The sequence below is a fragment of the Chlamydotis macqueenii genome, chromosome 2 (genome assembly GCF_036417535.1).
Source record: "Chlamydotis macqueenii isolate bChlMac1 chromosome 2, bChlMac1.mat, whole genome shotgun sequence".
Lineage (NCBI taxonomy): Eukaryota > Metazoa > Chordata > Aves > Otidiformes > Otididae > Chlamydotis > Chlamydotis macqueenii.
Window position 1 is genome coordinate 67,083,785 of NC_141557.1, and position 24,646 is coordinate 67,108,430.

General features: G+C 37.0%; 1 protein-coding gene across 6 annotated transcripts in view; it reads left to right on the top strand.

Annotated features, from left to right (window-relative positions):
* Window positions 1–24,646, top strand: part of KIF13A (kinesin family member 13A) — a 120,534-nt gene that overhangs the window by 65,636 nt on the left and 30,252 nt on the right. For 4 of the 6 annotated variants that reach the window (XM_086743187.1, XM_086743184.1, XM_086743186.1 and 1 more), the window contains exons 7-17: window positions 540–627; window positions 1,953–2,087; window positions 2,620–2,732; window positions 7,866–7,977; window positions 8,388–8,600; window positions 10,167–10,277; window positions 11,447–11,581; window positions 12,764–12,894; window positions 14,676–14,762; window positions 14,869–15,035; window positions 20,708–20,918. In XM_086743187.1, the coding sequence (XP_086599313.1) occupies window positions 540–627; window positions 1,953–2,087; window positions 2,620–2,732; window positions 7,866–7,977; window positions 8,388–8,600; window positions 10,167–10,277; window positions 11,447–11,581; window positions 12,764–12,894; window positions 14,676–14,762; window positions 14,869–15,035; window positions 20,708–20,918 (1,503 nt within the window). Of the gene's footprint in view, window positions 1–539; window positions 628–1,952; window positions 2,088–2,619; window positions 2,733–7,865; window positions 7,978–8,387; window positions 8,601–10,166; window positions 10,278–11,446; window positions 11,582–12,763; window positions 12,895–14,675; window positions 14,763–14,868; window positions 15,036–16,158; window positions 16,282–20,707; window positions 20,919–24,646 lie in introns of all 6 variants that reach the window. The other 2 variants (XM_086743185.1, XM_086743183.1) reach the window with 1 other exon arrangement.

The window sequence follows — 24,646 nt, forward strand, 5'->3', positions numbered from 1 at the left end:
GGCTCTCTGGCTTGGAGGTGTCTAGGCAAGGCTTTTTTCATCTGAGCTTTGATATGTGCAGTATATATTTTGATTCTTGTATATAATTGCACTAGGTGACGAAGTATGCAAGTTAGTTAAAAGGTAGATTTGAGACTTGCTTGATATATGTCACTGAAGCATGGAAAATGCAGGAAGAATTGAAGCTTTAGCGAATTGCTAGCGGGAGCGGGGAAGATCTTGGGTTTTCTTTTTTTTGTCAGCATTCTTCCTTACCAAATAAGGCATTTCAGGTTTTGTTCCAGCCACAAATACTGGAGTGGGAGGATGCATTAAGAATAATTCATATATATAGATTAAAACCAGTTAGACTAATTTGAGTCTTTATTGTTAATTTGAGTTAAAAACAATTCTGGAAGACTTTTTTCCTCCTGTTACAATTAAAAGACATAAATTGACTTCTACTATATAGAAGTTTCTTATCATTTCATACTATAATTTTTGGGTTTTGATGGAGTTCACAAAAGTGGATTGTGCATAAAGTCTACTTTATTCTTTAGGAGTCGGCAGTCCCTTAAGGTTCGAGAGCACAAAGTCTTGGGACCATATGTAGATGGCCTATCTCAACTGGCTGTTACAAACTTTGAGGTAAATCCAAACCAATGGCAAGTTTATAAATAACACCTATGTACATAAGCAGTAGGAATCTAATAAGAGATAAACTAGTGTCTGTCCAAACATTTTCGTCCTTGAGTGTTTATGGTCTCTGGTGATCACAAAGATCTCCAGTGCTTCAGGTATATGTGTTATTTTCGTGTAAAAAGCATTGTATTTGCTTTCATGGTGATTAAAAAATAAAATAGTGATGTCTCTTTATTTTGCAGTATTCAATATGTACAGTATACACCAAGAACACAATGCTTCCTTGACATAGGAAATATGAGACATCCAAAATAAAAATATTAATCTTCCAGCATGAATTCCTTTGATTTTGTTGTTGAATACAACCTCACTTTTTATACAGGTATATGACATGAGGAGCTACAACATGACTTATAAAATTCATAATTTGAATTGTGACAGCATCAGAGACCACTTGAGTTACCAAAACCCATTCAAATAAATCAGTATTGTAGAAGCCAATGAACTACTATAGCTACAATGGAAATAATTAAAGCGATGCAGTTGTACGAATTGCATAGGATTTTCTTTTTATGAGGAAGCTGCTTTGGAAATGTTGTTTTTTTTAAAATGTTTGTTCTTTGTGTAGTATTATGTGGGAACTACTTTGCCTTTTTATGGGGATTTTTATTTTTCTGAAGCATCTGTGCATATTATAGAGTTATAAAAACTGCTTTTGCAGCTTTTAGGTGAATTGCATACTTTGAAAGCACACCATCTTTGTTCAAATTTTAGGGAATTTTGTTCATACCTAGTTTTTGGCTCATGACTTTTATGAAACTGTTTTGGAAGACTCAATAAGCACATATATAAGACTCTGTGTAATCGTCTTTGTTTTTACATGTGTGGGAAGGTACAGGTTCCAAGAGAGGTAACCCTTTGAGCTAATTAAGTGAAGATAGTATTAGTGCAATTCAGTAAAGAGGCACATTGTGTTCACTTGTGTAAGTACATCTGTGCTGGCCTGATTACTGGCATTAAACGATATTATTTGTAATATAGATGTTGCCAACATATTTCAGCAGCAGATAAGGAGAACGTGCATTGAATGTAGTTGCTGGGCATTTAGGCGCAGCGCTTAAAACAGGGATGTGATTTAACATCATTCTGTGGAATTTCATACCCTCTGTACCAATACATCTCAAAATGTGCAAAGAATTTTCTAATTATTTCTACCTTTCCTTCTTTCTCTCTCCCATATGTACGCGCCCTTCCATATAGATGGGGATTTTGTTCAGCAAGCACAATACTTGCTTTTATGCTAGCATCATTTTTTACTCTTTTTGCTCTAGGATATTGAGTCACTGATGTCGGAGGGAAACAAATCACGAACAGTTGCTGCAACCAACATGAATGAAGAAAGCAGCCGTTCTCATGCTGTATTCAATATTATAGTGACTCAGACACTTTATGACCTGCAATCTGGTGTATGTATTTCTGTTGATTGATTTCTGAAGTTGCGGTGAATTCTTCTTCCCTCCTTTTCCACATACATTATCTGTTTAGCTGTGCTTCTACCTTTAATGCCATGGGGTCCTGTAATCAAAGTAATATTGGCAAAACCGTAAGATTGAGAGAAACCTGGAAGAGTGAGGCAACACACCAGAGAAGGCAAATAGTTGGATCACTTTTTAAGATCATATTGCCACCATGAAACTTGTCTTAGGTCTTACCTGATGCTGAAGTTGATACGTTTTAATGGCCTACTGTGCCAGTAAGGCTGTTGATGTTACCACACAGCTGATCCTGGTTCATTAGTTCTTCAGCCCTTCACTGTGAAATATGAGTGACTCTTTAAGTGCTGTCAAAACTCAGACAATTCCTTCTTTCATATCTTGAATTTGATACTTTAACCCACATTATTATGAAGAGCAGTGTTTCATGGTGCCAGGGTCAGATGTGTTAGCACTTTGTGCTGATGTTTCTTAGCTATTGTTCTTCCATGTCCCATCTGTGCAGAACTCTGGAGAGAAGGTCAGCAAGATCAGCCTGGTGGATTTGGCTGGGAGCGAGAGAGTGTCCAAAACAGGAGCTGCAGGAGAGCGTCTGAAGGAAGGCAGCAACATAAACAAGTAAGATATTGGCATACACAGGTTGCAAAGCTTAATCTTGTAAGAATCACTGTTGTTTCCTTGGCATCCTCTCTTGGTGTGCTTGTCGTAAGTCAGTTCAAACGATAAACCTCATCAGAAGCAGTTTGATACAGCTCTTTCAGCTGCTCCATGCTAAAGACTATATTTTTCCTGACATTGGCATAGGGACCCTGATTCATACTTGACTCAGATGAGGGCTATATGAGTTTTATCTGGAAAAAGTGACAGCAGCACTCTTTAATTAAGCATAAACCTATTGTGATTCATTTATACACCCTGTCCCCAGGCTCGTGTGTTTGTCTCATCATCTGCTCAAGGAAGAATGCAAAGTTGCAGAGTTATAATGGCTTTGTTCCAGCATGTATTAAAATATGTAAGAGTATAATTCATAGTTAAAGAAAACCAGATCAGAATGAAGCTGTGTTAGTTTAGCATTGCCTTGGGCATTTTTACTCAAGCAATGACAAGTTTCAAGGCACTTTTTTACCATAATTACTGTGTTATTGCTCAAAAGCAAGAATTTAGCACAGTATTACTGCTGTCTTAAATATACTAATTTTCCTGGGAAAGAAAGAGTTTAACTGTTACATTAAAAGCTACTGCTTTTTCAATTTAATTTAAAAATGTTACAAGATGTTTTGGTATTTTAAGTTAACAATGGCAGCACAAAGTGTGTTTGGACAGCATTTATACTTAAAATGGTTTTAAATGACCTCTTTTTAGAGTTTGAACATGTTTTTTCCTTCTGGCTTAATTTCTAATCTACTTTGTGTTTAATTTATCATACTGGTAGCCATGCTGACATAGTCCTTGTGAAGCAAAATGATGTGGCTCTGTTTGCCTAATGGCAGGTATTGTACCTTTACCCCACAGGTTACTAGTTAAATTTAGATTGGTTTTACTAGAAACTGTATTTGTATTTTGCATAAACAAAGGTGAAATGAAATGTTTCTTTCTAATTCTTAGGGAAGAATTCAAATGCCAACTCTCTCCACAGCTATTAACAAATTGCAAACGTAGCTATAGATACAGAAAGACTTCCTGCCTTTTCTGTTAGGATGTTTACTCAGTGTTAAACTTTTATGGTATTAATGCAGTAGGGGAGGGTGGTTTTGCCCATGCTGAACCTCTTTGACAATACAGGACTTCAGATGCAAGCACCAAATATTTCTGTAAAAGATATTTTAAAAAGAAACATGGACAGCTCTAAATTTTCTCATCAATTAAATGATTATATGGTATAAATCTATATTACTTAGTCCATTTATTAACCATTCTGTATTTGAAATTTCCTTTGGAACTGGTAAGGGAAAGAGGATTCTAAGTGCTGTGCTTGGTGTCTTTTGTTAGATTTTGGCTGTTACTTGGAGCTTTCATAAAGTCTGACTTTTACTTTTGGTATATGTGTTTATCAGACTAGTTCTTCAGAGAACATTGTATATGATCTTCTTTTGAGTGTGATGCACCTTACTTACTAGGGAAAGGTAATTTTTCTGGAGTGATACAGTGCACCTAAACCATATACCTTACTCCTTTTTAAATTTTTTTTTTTTTTTTTTTTTTAAATAAAAAAGCTGTAACTTGGATTGGAAGCATGTGCTGTGTTTAATGAGATCAAAAATTGAGCTGCTGAAATTACCTGGCAAATAAATTTGCTGCTTGCACTGTGTTTCATTGCCTTGAAGAAGAATATGGAAAGAACATCTATTTTGTATTTGCAAGACAGAGATAAGTGTGCGCTCATCTGTGCTTACCAAAACTGCATAGTGTGACATTCAGCCAGTCTCTGCAGGTTTCTCTCCTCTTTTTCTGCATGAAACCTGAGTAGGGCTCTGGTTGCTGCTGCTTCCATCCCACAACCCATCCTGTTGTAAATGCTCATTCCTGTTGTGGGACAGCGTGTTGCAGAGGGGAGGCAATGGGTTGCTCTCCCACTTACTGAACCAGTGGAGAGTTGTGTCGTTCTATAAAGATTACTTTTGTTTTTTCTCAGAACTGATGCAAAATTGCGTTGGTGAAGGTGCTGGGTGTCTGCTCCTCATTACTGAGGGTTTTGGGGGACCTGCCATACCTTATAGGAAAGCTGGATGTGCTAGTTTCTCTCCAGGATGTGCTAGTTCCCACACTGACTGTAGAAGCACAGGTGCTTAACAACTCTTTGTGGTGTAGTCAAAGAATTTCTAGAATACAGACGTAGGAGGAAGCAGAATAAACAAGCTGTCAGTGGCTAAGAAAAATACTTTCTGTGAGCAGTCTGCAATTTTAACTCTGATTAGTAAAATCATAGCTGTTGTCGTTTTAACTTGAGAATGCAAAAAGAAGCCTTTAAAACATAGGTGGAGGGGAGAAAGAATGGATTGAGACAGGTCTGGCTCCAAGCTGATTTTAGGATGGTTTTTTTTGTATTCAGAGTTAACTAATAGAACAGTGTATTCTGCTCACTGAAGAATTTGGTTGTAAATTGTACAGAAGTAGCTTGAATGGATGTCATTTAGGGACAGAGTTGTTCCCTGCAGTGAGGAAGCAGGGACTTCACTATAGACTTCCCTTCAAACACCACTGACTCAGGCCCTTGGTGGGAGTGTGTGAGTTTCCCGCTGCCCACTGAGAAGGGCAAACTGGGTCATGCCTGAGGAATAGGGCAATGAGAACAGAAAGCGTGCAGAAATGGCACTTTCCCCGTGCTTATGCATCGGGTAAGTTCACTCTGCTGCTTCTGAGCTGCCTCAGTCTGCCGTGCGCTCTGGGCAATCAAGCTTGTGCTTGATTCGTTATATAAGCAGTGTGAGATAGGATCAAAGTAATGACGGATCTCTGATGCATCACTTAGCATGAAGCAAAGCAGCCGATGAGTCCTTTAATTATTTTGTTGGGCAGCCATTTCTTTTACTGCTTTCCTTAAAACATCTTTGTATTATGAAATCACAAGCAGAATACATAAATTACTCCAGTTTGGCTTTTATTGCAGATGTTAACTGTTAGTCTTAAAATAAACTCAGTATTTATAAGGAGCAGAAATTTTATCACATCTTTTAATCCTGTGTTAATAAACTGTAGTTTATAATTTCCTCTTCATTACAGTGCCCGTAACTCACATTGGTGTTGCAGCCCTGTTGTGAAACAGTTTTTTGAATCTCTGTTCTTCCCATCCCCCTCCTGAGTGTCCGTTTCTTCCCCCTCCCTCAGTTTTTGGCTTTGATTTTCACATTTCCCCTCATCTAAAGAGGAGAAAGAGGAATCAGAGGAAAATAAGGCCAGGATGTTTTTTTAACTTTATACTCCTTGAAGGTGGAATCCATTTGGAGTATACTGGTAGTGCTTTTCAGTTGTGCTGTAGGAGGTCGCTATGGAGCAGCATACAGCATCCTACTATTTGTTCTCCTGTGTTTAGCACGCTGTCACCTCTGTCTGAGGAGACCAGAGATTGCAGGCAAGAACCAATTTTTCCTCCCCCATCCTTCCCCCACAAGCTTTCAGAGGTTGTTAGGCTTTTGTTTAGGTCACTAACTGTCCTTTTTGCTGTGAGTTTTTCAGAGGAGAATTGGAAAGTTGTTATATAGACAAATTTGCAAAATAGAGTGCTCTCTTGTGAGATCAAATTGCCTAGCCTCTCCTTAAATTTCTTTTAATTTTGCTTTCAGGTCTATGCTGTATCTTCATACTGCTTTGTGCTATGTGCAATATAGGACATCGTTTGTGAGACGTGTAATGGTTTTTGTTACCTTACCCTCAGATGTCTTCTTTGGAATGTTCTTCTGCAACACTTTTGTCATTTTCTAAATGTTATTTCTGAACCACTGGTAATTTGAAGCAACACTAAGGCCCTGTTACAAATATTGTGCAAACACTGCCTATCAACTGAAATAGTGCTAATTCTTTGAAAAGAAAACTCAAAAGGATGGAGTGGAACAGTACAATTAAAAACTTATTTTACTATCCAATTGCAATGCTACTTGAAGTTTTCCTTGGTAGTTATAAAGAGTAGCTGGATAATTGGGCATGAGTATGATGGACCAGTGTGCTCTTGGGCTTAAACGTTGTCTGTTTTAAAGCCCTTTAGGCATCTGTTTAATGTTCTCAGGCTCCTGAACCAGCTCATTGTCTTTAACATACTTGCCCCAAGAGCCCCGATAAAATTTACACAGGGTTGTATAACAATCGGATTACATAATACAGAGATGCTTTGCACAGCTTGCTCATACAGTTACCTCTGTTGGTAGAATTGGTACGTGTACCAAAATGAACGAGTTATCTCTATTTTCTTCACAATTGGTGTTTGGGATGTGACTGTCTGCTAAGCAACTTGGAGGCTTTTCTCTTTCATGCCTGTGCAACACTTCTGTTACTGGGAGATTGTTGGTCTTTTCCCTCCACAAGAAGTTTGTGAAGCTCAACCTTAATTATAGATCAGCTCATTTGACAAGGGACCTCCCAATCAGTCTCTTCTGATGAGCAGTCTTCCATTGTCATGTGATGGCTGATTAGTTACTGGTTCACCAGACAGACTAGTTTTCCTGGGCCATAGGTGGCCTTGTCTTGAGGATGCCTTCTTATGGCTACAGAATTGTTCTGTTTTAGTCTGTTGTTGAGGCAGTGCTCTTAAAACATTGTTCCTAGGGACAGAGGATTCCTGCTGTGCTGCCAACACTGACTCGTAATAGTGTCATGCAGTGGCTAAGACAGAAATATTTTTAGTCTCTGAGAAAAGGTAGCTGTCTAATCAAAGGCAGTGATTCTTCATGTACTGAAGCAATCTGCTTTACGCTTTTAAAACTATTTAAAATACCTGAATATTTCAACTTAGTCTCAGTCTTCCTGGAACTTGATCTTATACTAGACGAGATTAGATTAAATACTGTAGATACTCATTTTTTTTTTTTTCTTCTAAATACGTAACTTAAACAAATACATTGCCCTGTTTGGAGCAGGGCAATGGGCTAGCTGATCTCTTATGGTCATTTCCAACTTAAATTATTCTATGGTATTTGAAAAATCAGATGTGACATTGTGCAGAGCACAAATTAAACTTCTGATCAAATCCCCTTTTCTGTGTATTATTAAATCTACAACTGGAATATGTGTTAAAGCTGTTCTGCTATGTTGCATTTATAGATCACTTTCAACGCTGGGTTTGGTTATATCATCACTCGCTGACCAAGCAGCAGGGAAGGGGAAAAACAAGTTTGTGCCTTACAGAGACTCTGTACTCACTTGGCTTCTCAAGGTAATGAATGTTTTCCGTTCACCCTGTTAACAAGATGTCAGCTTAATAGCTTGTAGGATCATTGTAGCATACCTCTGTGTACATGGACTTCTCATCTGTTTTGTTGTTTTTTTTTTTTTTTTTAAATGAGCTAAGAGGCTCTTATAGCTATAAGTTGTTCCAAGTAATATGGACAGCTAAGTGTATCTTCTGTTAATTCTATGTAAAGTCCTATTTGTCTATTTTCAGTTATAGTGGTATCAAAGCTGGTGGAGGTCACTGGAAATGTTTGTTTCATATTGGTTATTTTACAGCCAGAGTACTTTTCAATGTCTAAATAGTAACCTTCATATTTGAAGTATTTTGCAAAGACATTGTATAGTCTCAGAACAATTTTTAAGCCTCAGACTTTCTATGGCTGCACTCTGCAGGACAACTTGGGAGGAAACAGCCAAACTGCCATGATAGCCACAATTAGTCCAGCAGCAGACAACTATGAAGAAACACTCTCTACTCTGAGATATGCAGACAGAGCCAAAAGGATTGTTAATCATGCTGTGGTGAATGAAGATCCAAATGCTAGAGTCATCAGAGAATTACGTGAAGAAGTTGAAAAACTGAAAGAACAGCTCTCGCAAGCTGAGGTAACAGCATTCACAGTACAATGTAAACTGAGTTTCCCAAGGATATGTAAAACTCTGGCTGGAAGACTAGCTTTCTTTTTAAGTCTTAAAAAAATGAGAAAAGGAAGTCTCTTGCACTTTTTCCTTCTAAATAATCAACTTTGTTTCGTAACAAACGAAATGTTTGCTTATTTTTAATAACAACATTGTACTGGTGGTGACCCTTGTCAGAACAGACTGTTCTTGAAGAACTTCATGTAAAGCAATAATTGATGTAGCACAGATAAGAGCTAGAGTACAACTTAATTCTATAGACTTATTAGCAGAATTTTTCTTTGCATTGGTGGACTATATCATTTTATGATGTCAAATAGAAAAGTGTGAAAAGCCATAAATCTGATATTGGACCACAAAGTATGTGGGATAGTTCTCTCTTTGACATTTGTGAAAATCTATTAAAAAATTGTCAAAACTGCAACATAAAAACCATCAACAATTTGCTTTACTGCCTTAACAGTTAACAATGTGTGATTACTGTTTCTCTCAGGTTTATACCTCTAATTAGAGAGTAAAGTGTCAGAGTAGGATAGTTTACTTGGTGATACCTGGAGAAATTAGGCATTGCACTGTAGAAAAATTTTATCTTTTCAGGCAAGACAGAAAATGTTAGTGTAAAAAGAACAGAAGTGTGTCTGAGGGTAAATTTGCGTGATGTTTAAACTTCACATTCATTTGAGGCATAGCGCACCTCGTATGAACAATTCCTTACAGGCTGAAATGGGAAAATCTACTTTAAGAAAAAGGAGCCGTTCACATTTTTCATAAATAAAAATCTGTTCTAATACCGTATTTTAAATTAAAAAAAAATACTATTGTAGCACATTCTTAATTATGCTGGCGGGCTGTGGCTGAACACAATCAATAGGAAGGTGTCCAAAGTCCTACTAATTTTTTTTTAAAGTTTTTTTGTCTTAGACCTTCTGTTAAAAACGGTTATATAGAGTTATAGGCCAGCCTGTTGAATTGTTAATTGGTACTGGATGTATTCGAACTCTTTGCTTTTATTGCCTATTGTGAAATGAGAAGCTTGTGTTAGCTCCAGAGCATGCCTTCCTTTAACACTAATCAACAGGGTCAGTCTGAAAGCTTTAATGCAACTCTAGGAACACTTAGGAAACCAAGATAGAATGGAAGACTAAATATTGAATTTGTATATGAAACTGCTGTTGGAAGAAAGAGTTTGCAGTAGAACTTCAGACAGCTAAGACTTACAGTTTTTAAATATTCAGATATTTTTATACAGGCCCAGAAGCTTGAGTGGCCAGGCCCAGAGATTTTATTGGTTCCAGTAGCCTCTGGAGCTATGATCTTCGGCTATTTCAGATCTGGACCTGTTATAGGCTGATTCTGTCCTTTTCCTTTCCAAATGCCCTGTTTCTTCATCCTCTGCCATACAAAAGCTGAGGAAATAGTTGAAATCTATACTTCTTGCATTTCATATTGCATTGCTGTGTTCCGTTTCCTTGTGCAACCAGACATTGCAGTGGGGAGAGCAGCTGAAGATTTTTCCTAATTTCTGTCTTTTAGGCCATGAAGGCACCAGAACTGAAGGAAAAATTGGAAGAATCTGAAAAACTAATAAAAGAGCTAACAGTCACCTGGGAAGAAAAGCTAAGGAAAACAGAGGAAATTGCACAGGTATTTCAGAAGTTTTGTAGAGGAAAGGCCAGATACTCATGTAGTGTGAGTCTGCTGAATTTCCTGAGCTTTAGTCAACTGTCCTGTCTTCTCCATCAGCTCTTCAGAATTCCTCTGGATTTTTGTCTTTTCCTCTGGTTTCTATTTTTTGAGTTTGAGATCTTTTTTTTTTTTGATAAGTCTAAATTTCATTAGAATAAATGTACCTGTGTCATGATATCATTGATAAAAGCTAATACTTGATTTTAAAATAAATCATCAAAATATGTTTGGGTAGCTCACTTATAAATCAGACCGTAGTGGGATCTTGGATGTGTTTCCCTTGAAGTGACTAAGAAAATGAAGAATTACAAAAGAATCAGAATTTTGGGTGGTATTTGTTGGTTTTGCTTTTGGTGACTTCTAAACCAGAGAAGGAAAATATGTACATGTATTTGCTAATGTTTGTTCATTATTATTGTACTTGAAATAAGATTTCTGGATTCCAGTGTACTTTTCCATCATTTCCACCATCTATAACTTGGAGATTGAGTATTGTTGTTTTTCCTTTCTAGTACTAATGTTCATAAGCATGCTTTGGTGCAACTACTATTTAAATAAAATTTTTAAAAGAGGCAAGGGGAAAAGCCAAACCAAACCTCAACCAGCTAAACAAAAACCTCAACCAGCTAAACAAAAACCCCAACCCACAAACTGTAGCAAAGCCAGAGAGATGCGAGTGATTGAGTAGATGCTTTAGCTGAATTAACAATAATACTGCAAAAGAATAAACCTAAACTGTGGCATACTGTTTTCTAAATTATCCAAGACTGATTTTCTTTGAAGTAATGGCAACTGAGACTAGTTTTTAACTAACATGGAGATTCAAAGCCACCTTGTGTTACTTACGAGTAGCTCTAATAAAATCAATAGGGCTGTTTAGGTGAGTAAGTTCCACTTTGGGGAAGCAGATATTTGAGGATTAGATCTAACTTTTTATTGTTGGTGTGAAAAATAAATTCTATTAAATATATGGTACTTGACCAATGTCTCAAGTTCTGTTTCTGCTAGTGATATAAAGAATGCATATTCAGCATGAGTTCAGCTTTAGTTGCTCTGCTTTCATTTATGTGCTGTACTTGTCTCTACATATTGAAGCAGGCAAGATTAACCGATTTTTGTGCTTGCAGGAGAGGCAAAGACAGCTAGAGAGCATGGGAATTTCCCTTGAGTCTTCAGGTATCAAGGTTGGGGATGACAAGTGTTACCTGGTGAACCTGAATGCGGATCCTGCGCTCAATGAGCTTTTGGTTTACTATTTAAAGGTAAGAATGTGAATAGGATGTTTACACAGAATGAAAGGACATATGTTTATTGTTTCTAATTTGTTATTAGATTTTTAAGACTAGCTGCAGCAAAATGGGATAGGCCGCCTCCTACTGTTTAGGCTTTTGTTTTCCCTTTGCAGTTCAGTTTCGTTGTTTTCGTAATTGGTCTCCTGATTACCAAAAGTGGGATAAATGGTCAGTATGTGCCAGTGTTGAGATAAATTCTAGCTTTTCCAGACAGGGTGTGCACAGAATTGCCTTTTGGACTGAACTTGACACGAGAGCCTTGTCTTGGATAGTGAACTGAGGATTGCTTTCAGAATGATTGACTAACTCATTGATTCAATGAGTTAATCATAAAGAGATTGTTTAGTAGTAATCAGTAAGAGTAAACATAGTCTTCGATGACCAAAAAGCTTAAGAGAAGGAGAAAGAGAAAGGTGGAAAAAAAAAAAAGCACTGTTAAAAAGTTATAGAAATGTATTTTCTTAGTGCCACTAGCTTTCATGGCATTCTGTTTAGCATAATCTCATGTTAGAGTGAAACTGTCAAATACAAACCTAATATTAAAGTTTGTAAGGAAATGTGAGCTCCTTGTCAATAAAATATAAAAGACTACCCTGTCTGTAGTTACTTTTCTGCTTTAGTGGCTGACATAGGGCCTCTGTATTTGAACAGTAGCAAATAAAGCACTTCTCTAACAACAGCAAAGTATTTCAGCAGAATTTACAATACGACTTGAAATTATGTCGAGATTAGTATATTTAGTTGAGTTGTTATATAGCTGTTTTCTGAAAAGTAGCCAACTCTGCACCTAGTTTTACTATCCATTTTGTCCTTTGTTACATATGCCTATATGACATGTCTGGTTTTCTTCATTATTTGCATTTATTGCTTGTATGTGAGCATAATCTGAGAATATTTTTAAATCAGAGTTTGTGTGTCAGCTGCTTTATTTTGCTTTATCTGAAATCATATGAAGGTAAGTACAGAGCAGAAGAACAGTTTGAGTGTGACCTTTACAGTCTTCAAATCTGCTGTGGCACCGTTTCTGCTCTATAGAAGTGCTTAGCAAAGGAGAGCATGTAGATTGTGCAGTCTCAGTGCTTTAGCTAATATTTTCTTAGTTATATAAACAGTGATAGTTCACTTGTCTCTTAGTAACAGATTATTTTCTAGGATCACACAAGAGTTGGTGCAGATACCTCTCAGGATATACAGCTCTTTGGTATAGGAATCCAACCAGAACACTGTGAGATTGATATTGCTTTAGATGGAGAAGTTACGCTCACACCAAAAGAAAATGCAAGGTAAGAAAGATCAGCAGCATTTTTCAGTGAAGCATTTGCTTTTCTTTACCAGAAAATAACTCCCGTGCATTTTTATTTTACGTAGTCAGAAGTATCTTACATTCTGATCAATGAGTACCTTTAGGTGACTTAAACAGATACTTAAAGTGAGATTCAGCAATAAAACTGAGATTTCCCCACATGTATACACATCCACTGTCCTACCCACTCTACAGCGCAACAGGCTACCAGTGATCTGTCTCAGAATAAACCATTGCGAGAAGGTAATCAGTAGGAATGAAGGACCACTGCTTGTCTGTATCTTGGTGATAAAAGGATCACTGAGACGCTGCTGGCTATCCTGACCTGTGTGATGTGATAGTAGGCTGTGTCTTGATGAGGGAGGATAAATTGTGCCTTGTGAGTAGTTCCTGTTGTAAAGCTCAGTATTCTGTGAGAAAGAGGTGTTTTAAAGATCTGAAGATCTTTAAATGATTTTTAAAACCTTTAATTATTGTTGCGTCTAGTAAATACGCAGTGAAGTCAAGTTTCTCCTTTTGATTCAACTTCTGTAGTTTAATTATTTTTCATTTAAGGGGCACTGTTACTTCTTGGGTGGAATTGTAAATGTCTTCGTCACTTCTTCTCCAGTGAAATGTGATAAGCAGTACCTTTTGTCTTAGTTAATAGTCATCCTGCTTGGCTGAAATCTGTGTATCTAAATAATATATAGTTTAGTATTAGAATGAGAAAAAGAAGTTTGAGACACCTTTTAAAAAATTTGATCTCTGTCCTTCTGCCTTTAGTAAAATACCTCTTAGCATTTGCATTTTTCTTCTGCAGCCTACAGTACAAAATTTCAAACAGATGGGAATCAGACTTGTGGCGATAGAGTTACTGTACTGGAAATCAGTCATTTTTTACTAGCATGAACAAAGACACATGTCGGTGCAGAGAACATATTTTGCTTCACTCATGCCTCATCTGCAGTGATTAAGTAGCTGTTCTTAAGATACTAGTGTCAACAGAAATTTAGTTACCAGAATTTCGTTAGGAAAAAGAAAAATGTAGTTTTAAATCAAATGCTTGCTATGTTTGTGTTGACTTACTTGAGAGACACAGCTGAATACAGAACACTGCATCTGAAAAGGCTTTTTTAATTTTACTGAAGTTTTTTCCCTTTCAGATAAAATGTTCTGCTTGTGAATCGCGTGTGCAAATTTTCAACAGCTCCATTTTTGCCATTTTGTGATTGAAACTTAATTACAAAGAAACCTAAATGCAATATATCAGATGTTCACAAAAATAGACCCTTGTGTTAATAATAGAGTCTCCATTTGTTGAAAGAATTAAACTTGGATCTAAGGGTCTTTTGTTATATTTGAATGCCGAATATGTTAACAGTATGTTTTACAACTCTATTTTGACTAACATACCTTGCAGAGCTTTATCAGTAGGATTTGCATGCATCCAAGTTTACAGCCTGTTTATAAGAAACACGCAGTGACCCGTTTGAGAAATGGGCATTCAAAGAAAACTGTGCAACTAAAAGCAATTTTGTCCTTAGGTTTACCAAAGAGTTGTACCAGCCAAAGCCAGAGGGGAAAGGTGTTTTGTGCTTAATTCTGACAGTAGAAATCAAACCAGTAACTTTCCCATTGATTCTTTAATGAGAATCTAGCAGATTGTATCATATGATACAAATCACTGTCTGTAGATGGCAGAAATTATAGATGTTGTAGTTACTTTTCAATCTTTTATTTTTAGGATTTCACTGAAGTCGTCATGTTTTCTTTTTTTAGATCCTGTGTAAATGGTGCACTGGTATGTTCTGTCACTCAGTTATGGCATGGAGATAGAATATTATGGGGAAACAACCACTTTTTTAGGTAATAGTTGATATTTACATTCTAGTCTCTTTACATTCAGCTTTTTTTTTTTTCTTCCACTGTTCTGCATAAACTTTTTAGAAACTGAATTTCAATTTTTACACAGAATTAATTTACCAAAGAGGAAACGACGAGATTGGCTGAAAGACCTTGAGAAAGAAACTGCATTAGGAGAGCATGATCTGGATGCAGCTAGTGAAGCTTCTTCAGAACCAGACTACAACTATGAGTTTGCACAAATGGAAGTTATTATGAAGACACTCAATAGTAATGGTAAGCCAACTACCAGATAAAAATGTTCATTTTTATGACATTGGATTGTCTGACAGGTTCTGCATGGAACTTAATTTCTGGTACACTTGCTCCAGAGACCTTTCGACCATTTACAGAAAAAGATATTTTACAGAAACAATGTTAGGCAGAGAGAGAGAGAGAGAGAGATAATTTTTTAATATATATACACATATGCATACACAAACAAACGCACCTAGGTATAAATACACACACAAATTAGTAGTCGGTTTGTGCCCTGACACACAATTTTATCTGTTCATCTGCGGTCCTTTGTAGTGCAGCTGAATTGTAATCATATGCCTGTCAAATCATCATCCAAGTCCTACTGACCTCTTGCTTTTGCAAGTTACTGCAGACAAAAGGATGCTCCAGATATGGCTCAGTTAGTTTCATCCTTCCCTTTGTGTCAAATACTACTGGCACCGTTTTAACCTTAGTAGAAAAACACTGAAATGATAACAAACCAATAGTCAATTGTCAGCTGGTATGTTTTTAAACACTTGATCACTCAATGTTTTTTTTTGAATCTTTGTTAAAATCTATTGTGATGCCTTTATTGGACGGTATAATAAAATACAGTATATACAAAATAATGGTATGGTGTATATATAAAACAATATGGTGTTTTCATTATTTTCAGAAGACAAGTCATCGTTCATATGATATAATATGAAGAAATGCTGAAAAAATTGTTAAACTACTGAATGCTTTGTACAGGTTTCTTAATACACAAAATTTGAGAGGCAGATACTGTAGTTTTTGGTGACTGACCAAGAAGACATAGCAGATGGTGTTTCATTGCTTTGTTCTCCTTTCTTCATATCTTCGCAGTACTTCCTTTGTTTGCTGTGGTTTACTTGTTGAAATACAGTATTTACTTTTTCTTGGTATCCTCTTATTCTTTAAGTTTCTCTGTTTTGCCATTGAGTACAGCATGATGGTTTTGTATGCTTGATGCTCTAGCAGAAGTTTGCAGGTTTTTTTTAATTTTGATTTTAATGAGATTGCTTGTGTGAGTGAGTTACAGGGTCAAGTTAGTTAAGTTGATAAGAAATTACTATTTAATAACAGAAATATTCTCATTATGGTTCACTTATACCAGGAGACGAATTTCAGATGAATCTGCCATCCTGGTGGTCTTCAGTGTTGTCATCCCTCGTGAAGATTCTGTTGCCTGTCTTAAGGCCTCAAACCATCCCATATCTGTGCCAAAACTGGGACAAAGGTTTTGAACTCGATTGACTCATGCATGAGACTGCTGGAGAAATCTGAAAGCATTAATTGATGCTTGATCTGCTTGTCACTAACCAAGGATTTGACTAAACTGTAGCAGTCTGCAATAAGTCAGTGTTCTTTGAGTGGAGAGTCACATTTTTTTAATTTTCATATGTTGTTATCTAGCTGATGGAGATAGTTCTTCACAATATTTCAAATGTCTGCATCTTAGTTCAGTAGGCTTCTTTGATTGTGGTCTAGGCCAATTTTTGTCTTGGTCAGTTGTTTCCTATGTCTTTGCTCAAGAACAGTACAGATTTTCCTGTTTCATTAGAGCTTTTTTCCTCCCTAATGCACAGCAAGTGTTAGCAGTCCTACATGTCTCACAGTTTCAGGGGCATCATAACCCAATTATTCTACTTCTTATCTCTTCTGCTCCCTCCCACACAGGTGTTGCTTAACTAAGTTGGAGTAGTAAGTGATAATAAAACCCTGACAAAACAAGTGACTCTGAGGATCATAAGCTGGTCTTCTGATTTGAAGCCCAGTAGTGTTCTTCTCAATGATATAGCTAAAATACCACTTTTTCTGACAGGCTTCACGTTTGTTAAGTAAGAAATAAAGCAACTTTATTGCAATACCATTTACTTATTTATTTATTCTTCTTTAAAATGAAAAATAAATATGGGTAAGGACAAAGAAATAACTGAAGAACTGAGGACAGTTAATTCTATCATCCATATTCTCTGGAGAGACCCTGAGAGGGGAGTAAAGGGGTATTTTAAAAATTTGATTAGATGATTATTTTATAGGCATATATGGGTTTGGGATTTTTCTTTTACGTCAGTGGTTTGATATAGCCCAAAGCAAGAGTTTTTGATTTTCCTTTGTTTTGGATTTTTTTTTCTCCCTTGATCTATTTGAGAACAGTAACTCTATTTAAATAAATAGCCTACCTTCTCCGGGAGAGGAACACGTTTGTTTTTATAGCCTGTAACCAGTTACAGCAGTGTCACATATCGCATCCGGATCCAGAGAAGCTCTGAGGCAAATGCGTGACTTTGGAAACAGCTGTAAAGAAAACATCCAGATTCTTTCCTGCCTTCAGCATGTTCACTTTCTTTGGGGGATTCTGTCAGGTCAGCTTTGTACTGCTAGTCTGTGATGCTGGTCAAACACAGAACGCAGCAGAAGTTTGCTTTATTCTTGTATATGGTGCACTGGTTAAGTAAACAATGTGATTAGTTTATGCAGCTTCTCATTTAAGCAAACAAAACTGTTACAACTCAGGATGGGGATCTCAATGGAACTGAGCAAAGAGGCCTGTGTTGTAACCTTCTTCTAGCTTGCTTAGAAAAATGGACTTAAATGAAATCTTAAGGAATTTATTCAGCATTGTTGTTACTGGATTAACAGATTCCGGATGTGAATTAAGTGACATTGCAGCAAGGTAATAAATGCTATTCATAGGGAAAGTACATTTGTTTAGTTCAATGTTAATATTATAATATTTTGCAGAGGATTAATTGCATATGAAAGGTTTTGTCAGGGCCATTGAACTCTTGTCACATAAATATGTAAAGGATTGAGACTTGGGACTTCTAGCACCATGTAGAATTGGTTGTGTGTTTGGCAGGCACTGCGCAGAATCTTCCCTAATTTTTTTTTTTACTTTGGATGAGAAACCCAGAATTGTGAAACATGGTGTTTAAACCTAACTTAAACACTATTGTAGTTCTTTTGAACTGTGAAAAACTTGACTGTTTATTTTTTCATCCTCTAACTAGCTGGTTTATAATTCACACCATATTTTGCTTTTTCACTATGAAAGGCTGGGGTGTTTCTGTGTAAACTCTTTCAAAATTGAAGACTTTTCTAAAAGTGTAAAGTTTACCTTTTGCATTTCAGTACAAGCATGACCCACCTTTTTTTTCCCCCAAACAGTAGTAGATTTTGTTGAAATTGGGAATTTTTAGACTAGGTTCTTGCATCTTGTTCCAAGTATTTTCTATGATATAATTTGATCCTCTAAATCTAGGTGGCTGAAAAGATGACTTTTATTAAGGAAATCTACTTCCTGAACTCAGAGCTGGTCTTTGAGCAGTTTAGGAAAGTCTTGTCTTAATGAGTCAGCCTTAGATTCATTTCCTGTGTTTGCAAACACAATAGAGGGCTCTAATTTCTTCCATGCCTCTTCTCTATCTTCTGCGCAATACCTGATTTCTGAACCATTCTTACACATAACTAAAAGGATTTTAGGGATTATCCAGTAAAACCTATGCATGTGAAGGTAATTTTGGTATTACCTGGAGAAGTGAGGACAGTGATGATGATGCAGATCAACATGAATAACTTGATTTATAGTCTAGAGTATTAGAACTTGGTTCAGTCCCTTGTTTTTGTTCCATTGTCTGTTAGCTAAGAATAGCTAACAGTCTTTCTGAGAATGTTATGTACTAAAAAGTAGTATTTCTGGTTATTTTAAGACACTTCTGTGCATCAGTGTTTTGCTATTTGGTTGTTATTTATACTGACTGATTTTTAACATTGTGCTTTCTAATTACCTTTGTGGTGGTATTTTATAATGCCGTTGTGTGAAGCCAGTCATTTCTTCCATGGATGAGGCTAAGGCCGCAGTAGCAACCTGCAGTAGTGTCTGTCTTCTGCTAAAAATAAAGATGTGCTTTACATCAGTCTTAATATTTAAAAAAAGGATGCTGAGAGGCAAATACAAACCTGTTGTAACAACAGAACCCCGGACATCTTGTTGGCTTCTCTGGCATTTACAGTGGGAAAGATTTGTTTTATGAAGTGACTTGCCTGAATAGCCATTTATGTTAAAATTGCAGACAGTGAGTTAGTTTCTCTTTAGCAAAATTTATCTCAGTAGTTTTAGTAAGTTGTTACAAATTACTAAATATAGTTATGCTACATTGATCTGCAAAGATACAGGGGATGTGGTTTTTGGGAGAGTGTATGTATATGTTATGGTGACCAACATATGCTACTGGTCGTGAAAACCCTACAGAGCCTTTTATGTGAATCCTCTATTGGCATGCTATAGTAACCCAAATTTTGTTTCATGTAGCATTCATGTAGTAGCAGGAAAACTTACACAAAATCTTACAAGGACTAGGGTTTGGTAGTGAAGGCAAGATAGTTCATAGCTAAGTGTTTTGTTGTTTGGGTGGGTTTGTTTTGTTTTGAGGAGCATACCTCTAGTTCTGAAGCGGAAAAGTGTAATTAAATCTAGGTTTATTTTTCTTCATCCTTTATGACAGACTGGCATCCTTTAAAGTTATATCAGCTCCTTTTTTTTTTTTTTTTTGTATTTGCAAAGTGGAAGATGTATCACAAATGATTATTTTAAAGCTGAAGTTTTTTGTGTTGGAAAATGCTGGCATGTCCTAGAGCTGTAACATTGCTTCCTCTTATAATCTATCACTCCAGCTATGGAATTCCTCTCCCTTCCGCTTCTGATGTACAGAATCAGCAATCTGTTAAGTGATGTGTGGGCACTCAGATATCCATCTAGACTGGTCCTTCTGCAAACCACTTTTTTTTTTGCTGTATTTAAGCTTTCAGATGTATATACATGAAGCATATATATACTTAGTATACCAGTATACAGAAGGAGCTTACTCCATTGAATTGCTCTTTCAGAGACAGGCTGGCATTGGACCTAAAATCAGGAATAGATAGAGTAATGTTTCTTTAATTTAGAGGCAGTTTAGGTTTAACTGTAGCTGATTGACATGAGCAGTTGTTTCAGGATAGAGTATCCAAATGGATATTTGTTCTGGGTTGACACCAAGGTGAAATGTGGTTTGTAAAGCTAAATGCAGAAGTCCCCTGCAGAACATGCTTTGTCTGCTTCAGTGCTGTGAAGCACATTGGTGCAATGCAATGTGTGACTAGTCAGACAATTTGTTTGTCTGTTTTTATCTGCAGCTCTCCAGCACATTTCATTCTCTGCCAAAATCGAGAAAGTAAATGGCTTTTTACTTCCTTAAGTCGTTTCCTTTTCTGGTTAACATCATCTTCCCTTCTATTTTGCTTTGTTTTCTTCTTATTAATTTGTTCCCTTTTCCATCTACTCTTTTTTCCCTGCTGGTATTCTGGAACATATTACAACTTCATAGTACTCAAGTATGCAGTAAATTAGGGTCTTAACGGTTGTTCTAGCCTCTTTGCATGCTGTATTTTTTTTTTCTTGTTTTGATTTATTTATTTAATGCAATATTTATTATTTTGGCTTTTGTTTTGAGGGGGCAACGGCTATCTTGTGTTTGCAAAGACTCTGGGATATGTTGATTCCTGTTACCAAATAAAATGGGTGTTCTGTAATGCTGAAGTGGCATTTTCTCACTTTTCTGGGTTTTTTTCCTTCTTTTTTTTTTTTTTTTTTTTCTTTCTCTGTCTGTCTGTCTTTTTAGACCCAGTACAAAATGTGGTCCAGATCTTGGAGAAACAGTACTTGGAAGAGAAGAGGAGTGCTCTTGAGGAGCAGCGACTGATGTATGAACGTGAGTTAGAGTTGCTGCGGCAGCAGCTCTCTCCAGAAAGGCAGCATCAGCACAGCAGTGACAGACTTTCCTACACTGCTCAGACAGCACAGCAGAAAGTAAATCTCTGGACAGAAGAGAGGTGAGAATACTGGAGTTAAAACAAAGGAATTACTAAGAACTAGAAAGCGTGAAAAAGGGAGCTTGAACCGTCTGTCAGAAACTGATAATATATTTTTTGTGAAGTTGACGCGCAGTACAAGATCTGCCACTACAAAAGTGTTAGCATTTCATTTAAGATTAGGTTCTAGTGAGTAACATGCATGTGAGATCTTCCTGTTTGGTTTAAGACACAAAGAAAATAAGAATTTAGCTTTTATTGATCAGCATTTTACCTTTTTTTTTCTTTTTTTTTTTCTTTTTTTTTTTTTTTTTACTATAAAAGTGCTTCTGAAATCTTTGGTTTACCAATTATTGTTTAAGTTACTTCTGGAAAGAAAGGAGAGGGTAGTGCAGAGGTAAATTTGTCTACTCAGACTAAGAAGTCCACTAAGGCGTATTGTATGTTGAGAGTATACAATGAGAGCATGGTATTTTGCAATCGAAAATATTAGAAAATACAGAAAATGGGAGTCCTTAAATGTTGTATGTATGTGTTTATGAAAGTAAGCCCAGCTTTAGAAGAGGATTGCTGTGCATTTGAGAACTGCAGAATAGCCAAACAAGAGTGTGTTTGAGCTGTTCAGAAAGCAGAAGACTTGCCATGAGGTGAAAAGGCCTCTTTACGAAGGAATAGCTTGACACCTGAATGCAGCCTTGGTGAAAGATCATCATGAGATTTACAGGGAGAATTTAAAAAGTGGACTAGGAAGATGTGAGCAGAGTTGTGTGTTTGCATCTTGACAATGAGAGAAACTTGGTCTTAGTATCATTGGGGAGAGGAGGATGTCAGCTCCATGGAGAGAAGTTCTAGGGACAGCAGCTAAGATGATTTAAGTTTTCACCATACAAATTAGCATTCTGGCATTGGGTTGACTAAGCAGGAAGAATGAGTAGATGTACTAACAGGTTTCTTGTAGGTTTCTTTTTTTATTTTAAAACAGGAGCTTCATTATTCACTCAGCCTTTTTTCTATCTGTAGTGAGTTTGAGTGCTCTTTCCTATTTTGATTATTTTTGCTTTGTTCTCCACCATTTAAAAACAAATAATCCATGCACAAGAGGAGTCTAAACAAAGATAGCCATGATTGTGTTGCAGCTTTCAAATTCAGAGTGTTTGAAATAGAACAGAACAGATCTTGGTTTAGTTTTTGTGCAAGGTTTTACTTCATAATTTCTACCCAGTTTGGTCTGGGAAAAAAACCTGAACAAATAACAAACTGTTGACCAGCAATGTCTAGAATGTTTTCCATTACAAGTATAGGGAAAAGTAGTGCTGTGGTTTTTTGCCCTGTAAGAGCTAGAAACATCATCATTGGCAACTGAATGTAAAGCATTGCAGAGTCACAGTTGGGATTTGCAGGCTCTTTTAGGGCTGCGGAAGGAGTGCAAAATGAGAAGCAAGCTTGTTGGAATAATTGCTGTTCATAACTCCTTTGAGCACAGCAAGGCCGTCAAGAAATCATTGCTGACCTGCTTCAGTAGCAGAGGTGAGAACTGAGCTTGCTGGCATGGGAAGCTATACCTGTAAAAAGATGCAACAGAAGAGAAAAGGAAGTAGCAAAAAACTTCTTGCCTGTTCTTGAGAGTTGAGAAGAAAAATTATACTTGATCAACTTAAAATTAACCAATCACCATAACAAATGACATTTAAAAAATGAGTTTATGAAGTGATATCAAGTCTAAGTGTTCTGCCAGCCTTCTGTTCTCAGTAGTTGTTAGATGTTTCTTAGGAGGAGCTGTGCTTTGGACAAGCATTTTTGCCTCTGGATTTCATGAGTGAATGATTTACTCTATATAATTGTTGAACTACTTGAAGACTGTTCTTTGCTGCATTGTAAAAAAGGGGAGAATGAATGCTCTTTGTAGCAATCACTGAGGAGTCTGATAATGCTTTGCTGGCAGTCCTAGTGAATAAGCAGTTTTGTGGAAGAACTAATTCAGTTCCCTGTTCTCTAGAATCTCCTCTTAGGTATAATTTTTAGTTGTTTATAGCTCTAGAAGAGGTTTGGGCTTCTGGGCAGGAAAAAAAAGGGCAAAAATATTGAATCTTCTCAAAAAAGAAACAAGAAAAAAATCTTTGAGGGATTTCTGCTGTAGAAGCATGGCAATGTGGTGCTGAGAGGGTATTTACCACCCAAGTGACCAGAGGGCAAAAAATGCAGGAAAAAATGGGAAGATTGCATGTGAAGAATGTGCGAAAGAGCTAAGTGTCTGGACTGCATGGCACTTGATAAGTTCAGTTTTAGCTGGCACTCTGTTGCCTTTGCAAATGAAGCTGAGCTCTACTGGATCAGCCAGCAAAATGAATTTGATAGGTATCAGATGTAGGCATGTGGTTGTATCTGTCAGATCAACTAGAACACGTTGCACAGTTTATTCCAGGTTTGTGCTGACTGTGGAAGGCCAGATGATACCTGACCTGGTTAACACCCGTTGGCAGAAAATTAATCGATTGTAACTTTGAACAAATTTAATTTGTCAGGGCAAGAGGGGGTGGTGGTGTACTGGAACAGAGGTTTAGTTCAGTGTATTCTGTATCTGGCAGTAGGAATCCCAGTGACTTGCAGTGACACCTCGTGAGTGTCAGATGTAAGTTTCCTTACTGTTTGGCTTAAATGATTATTTCAGGATTTCATTTCAGTGAGTATTTACTTCAGTTAATATACTGGTAGAGCTTGTAATATATTTTGTGTAGCAAGAACTGAGAAATCCCATCTGAAACATGGGGTTTTTTTGCTTTAAGTTTCTGGAAGGGTGCTAGCACAGCTTTATAAAGAAAAACACAACTGTAATGAGAATTACCCATAATAATTGGTTTAATCATTCATAAGTCCTACTTATAGTCTTAAACCATTCCTTTCTCAAGAATCTAGTTAAGACAAGATTGACATAGGAGCCTTTCCAAAAAGCTCGCCAGATGCCAGTTTCCTGGATCAAGGCAGGGGCTGTTTGTGGCTGAATCCCATGGCTCTTACAGCACTTACAGATCAAAGCTGCCTTCTGTTTCCCAAGCTGGGCAGCTGTCTCACAGTGGTTGCAGGTGTAATGCGCACTCGGTATTAAGTAATATTTAGTGAGTAATTCTTGACTCTACCTTCATTTTCTGAGTGAATCCAAAATTATAGCTGTCTGGGGAATGTGTCACTCCCATGATCTGGAATTGCTCATTTAATCTTGATGGCCTGGATAACATAAGCAAGAGGCAGAGGGAAAGGAATTTTCCATATAGTGCCAGGAGCAGGTATGGAGGCAGTAAGCTAAAAATCCACTGATAGTAGCAGCTATTTAAGATCCAACAAACCCACCACTGTTGCAAACTTAGGCCAGATGGGGAGAGAGAGAAAGTTGCATGTTTTACCTTGTGAAGGCACTAAAATTCAGGGCTGCTTCTAACACTGGTGGTCGTTTAGCACTTTGCTACGGTATCAGGGAATTGCACAGTGCAATTTGAATTACCCAGGCTGTTCTTTGGGATATTCTAAAAAAAAAAGATAGCCGCTGGAGAAGAATTCTGTTGAGGATTGAAAGGCGTATTTGTTTGTAGTTGTTTGCTCAGTTGTAGGCACAGTTGTTTGTAGTTTCTACAAAAGATCTAAGCTTGTCTGAATAAAGGCAGATAGGCAAACTTTGCCTATGTTCTCAGCAAGGCCTGTGCGTTTAATTGTTCCTCCTGCACTTGTCTGTAATGTAATGTATTTTGTAGAAATGA